The sequence below is a fragment of the Austrofundulus limnaeus genome, unplaced genomic scaffold, assembly GCF_001266775.1.
Source record: "Austrofundulus limnaeus strain Quisiro unplaced genomic scaffold, Austrofundulus_limnaeus-1.0 Scaffold353, whole genome shotgun sequence".
NCBI lineage: Eukaryota > Metazoa > Chordata > Actinopteri > Cyprinodontiformes > Rivulidae > Austrofundulus > Austrofundulus limnaeus.
This window is the reverse complement of record NW_013952755.1, coordinates 441235-445126: the sequence shown is the minus strand read 5'-3', so window position 1 is coordinate 445126 and position 3892 is coordinate 441235. Positions and strand designations below refer to the sequence as shown.

At 39.7% G+C, this 3892-nt stretch overlaps 1 protein-coding gene across 1 annotated transcript in view; it reads left to right on the top strand.

Annotated features, from left to right (window-relative positions):
- LOC106527980 (TBC1 domain family member 12) overlaps positions 1-3892 on the top strand; it is a gene marked incomplete at its 3' end in the record, with an annotated part of 52932 nt that overhangs the window by 39639 nt on the left and 9401 nt on the right. The window contains 4 exon segments of the mRNA XM_014023010.1: positions 1394-1515; positions 1848-1930; positions 3262-3379; positions 3457-3563. Of these exon segments, the coding sequence (XP_013878464.1) occupies positions 1394-1515; positions 1848-1930; positions 3262-3379; positions 3457-3563 (430 nt within the window).

Genomic DNA, 3892 nt, shown 5'->3' with positions numbered 1-3892 from the left:
CACACACACACACACACACACACACACACACACACACACACACACACACACACACACGAGTTCACACTTTCACTGTGATACAAACATTTACATTCATTCAGGCTGAGCACACATAAAGCCACCCGTGGACTCACAAATGCACTTTTATTCTGATACAGACGGTTCTCTCTGAGATGAATAACAGCTCTGTTCATGTGTCGGGTTGTTGAAAAGACGTTAATGTTTTGTAAAAAAGATGTAAAATAGGGCTTTACGATATAAAGAAAACCTGCCATGTGCGATAACTGCTTAATAAAGTGACAATGATTTTGATAAATGAACAAATGAAATAAGTGTAGTTTTGATGTTTTTCTGTTCTTGGTTCAGAGCAAAAAAACAACTAACTCATAATTTATAACATGACAGTTTTATATAAAAAATGCACCTAGACACAGCTTCTGTATTAGGAGTGAAACAACAAACCATATGCAAAACAATTTAATGACTTTAAAACATCTTAATAAAACATTTTCTGATGTTCTAAATACTGAAAATACTTTATTCTTGGGTTTTTCAAAATAAATTATTTAAAAAAATCTCCAAATAAAAGACTTTCTTTATATAACCACAGGTTCTTTGTAACATTTTCCTCACTTATCTTGCTCTCAACCATTGCGACTCTCACTAAACCTGCTCAGTTGTTTTTACCCATGGATACTCAGGGGGTAGGCATCTTATGTAAGGAGACCTTTCTGACTGGAAAAATATGTAAACAGCTTTATTTGATTGGTGAAATACTTCAAGCTTATTGTGATCAACAAAATGCATAAAGGCGAACATTTGAGCCAACGTTTTGTTGCAGTTTATGCAGTTTTTGATAATATTCCTATTGCACATGCTGGTATTGCGTTGACGATAAATGATCTAGAAAGTGCAGAAGTGTTAGCTTTGTGAGGTTGAGTTTGTTAGCTAAAGGTTAGACCGCTCAGAGTTTAGTGAAATCTGAATTAAAATGCTCCAAACATGGCTGGGTTTTCTCTCTTGGTTCAACAGAATTTTATTGTTGTCTATACAGAAACGGTTATTATGTGAATTGCATCGATGTCTACCACTACCAAACGTCAGAGCACACTACTCCTGACCAAGCTGCATGTTTTAGTGTATTTTGTTGTTGGATTTTTTAAGAGATGTTTGAGGAGCAGTGAACTGAAAACTGTGATGGAGACAGTACAGGAAATATTCAGGTGCTTTAGTTCCTACAGTTAGTCTCCCATAATAACTTGGAGTAACTTTTTACACTGAAATGGAGTTCCCTCCTCTGAGATGGATGAGTTTGAGGAGCTCATGGGACAGAACTGAGAGACTCTACTGGATCTGTGTGACAGCTGGTATCTCTGTTTATTGTCTGCAACAGGAGGAAGTGAGGGACTCTGATGTGTCCTCGTGTCCTCAGCGCCCCACATCTGCAGGAAGAAGGAAGAACCTGGATTTTGAGCCTCTGTCTACCACAGCCCTCATCTTGGAGGACCGACCTGTGTGAGTAGCACAAAACCACATCTTCATGACAGAATGACCTTGTTGAACTCAGTTTCTCACAGAGAGGTTCTAAAATGATTTTAACAGATGCCTCTGGGCTGGAAAGTGAATAAATCACTACATTTTTGTTTTGGGTGTAACTTAAACTGAGCCTTTTGCTACAACTTCAAAATGTTTCAGATTTCTTAAAAGAGCTGCACATCTTCCAGCAGATTCTCAGTTATCACTTCATTAAGAGACCAACTGGAGCCGTTCACAGGGCTTAACTCCTGAGAGGAGGTAACAAACTACCCAACAGACTGATTGATGCTTCATCTGTGTTTGTTTTTCAGGAATCTGCCTGCCAAGTCTGTGGAGGAAACTCAGAGACACAAACTGGAGTATGAAGAGATGGTGGCAGGAGCCAAGAGGAGAGGTAAACACACATCTAAGTTTACACAGACTTTGAAAGACCTTTCAAAACCTTTGGAGAACCATCAATCAGGATGAATTAAAATTACAAGACAATCTAGCTGCTTAGAACAAAAGAAAACCTGATGTAATGAAGGCTGGACTGAACGCTCCACAGAAAATAAGACATTCAGTCCAGCCACTGTCAGGTTTAGGCTTTAACATCTCAAGATCTAAATAAAAATGAACTGACTGTTACCAGGTTTTAAATATTATTCAAATCTAACCTCAGAGAGTTTCTGTTGTCATTTTTAGAGAACAAAACCAAAGAGGAAAGGTTGTGTGTGAAGTCCAGTCTCTGATCCAGCAGCTTGTAGAACCTTTAGCAGTGATGCCTGTCAGCAGGGGTTCTGTGGAACTTTTGCTGTTTTTTACATAATTGTGGAATAATTTTGTCCCACTTTGATTTCTGATATTATTTTAGTGGGGGTTTTTTTTGTGTCGCAGACATTTTTTTCTGCACCGCTGTCTTAAGATCTGATCACAGCTTTTCAGTCAGACTGAGTTCTTGACTGTGACTGGACAATTGCAACCCTTGGATTAGTGTTTTTAGTCATTCTGTTGAAGATTAGCTGCTGTGTTTCGGATCGTTGTTCTGTTGCATTATGACCCAGTTTGATCCAAGCTTCAGTTATCAGACAGAGAGTCTCACATTTGACTCTAGAATCGTTTGATCTACAGAAGAGTTCATGGTCGACTCATTGATTACCAGGTGTCCAGGTCCTGTGGCTGCAGAACAGACCCAAACCATCAGCCCTCCACCACCGTGCTGATTAGTAGTTGTCCTAAATATTTTCCATTTTCTAATAATCTTTCTGTCTGTAGAATGATGAACTCCAAATAGCTGTCTTTATTTCCAGTCATTGTAACACATACCTGTTTGTTCCTGAGCAGCAAACTGACAAACCTCTGCTTTTCCAAAGATGCTAACACTGATGAGGATCAGTTAATCCCTTTAAATCCTCTGGAAGCAGCCAGGATGACTTAGTTTGTCACAGACCAGCTTTTTCATTCAGTTTCTTGTGTTTTTATCTTAACTAAATGTTAGGTTTAAACAATTTTAGAAGCAGGTAAAGATCAAGTCATTTTTGTTATGCGTTTCTATTTGAAACCCTGGAAAGCTTGTTTTTTTTTTACTTTAACTGTACTTAAATTCCATAAAAACCAGATTCCTTGATTTAACTTGATAAGTTAGATTAATCAAACAGGCATGCAGCACCTAAGTGGGACAGAGTTTTTCCACATGGGTTAAAAAAAAGAAAATGTGAATTTCAAAATGGTTTGTTTCTCTCTCAGAGATGAAAGAAGCTCAGAAGAAGAAGCGTCAGATGAAGGAGAGACATCGACAGGAGGACAGCATCTCCAATGCCATGGTCATCTGGAACAACGAGATCCTGCCTCACTGGGACACCGTGTATGTCCTCGGACTGCAGTCTTGATTAAAGCAGTGTGAACGTGTTTCTACAGCTTGGGGTGTGTTTGTTTGTGCAGGAAGGGAACGAGACGGGTCAGAGAGCTGTGGTGGCAGGGACTTCCTCCTGGTGTCAGAGGACGTGTGTGGAGTCTCGCAATTGGCAACGAGCTCAACATCACACCAGGTACAAACACACCAATACCACAGAAAGAGCTCAGCTTTGAGACAGTTTTCAGTTTTATTCTTGTTTGTTAATTAGTTGCTGTGGTTCCATCCCAGGATGCATCAGGAAGGACATCCAGTGTAAAACAATTGTCAAATCTTTTGTGAGTTCACTTGCTGCGGCTGCTCTTGCAAAAAGGAGAAAAAGAGTGCTTTAGTTCCTACAAAAAGGAAAATGAGAAAAAAATAGTTTCCATCCATCCATCCATTTTCTGTACACGCTTCTTCCTTTTCAGGGTCGCGTGGGTCACTGGTGCCCATATCCAGCAGTCACAGTGCGAGGGGCGGGGT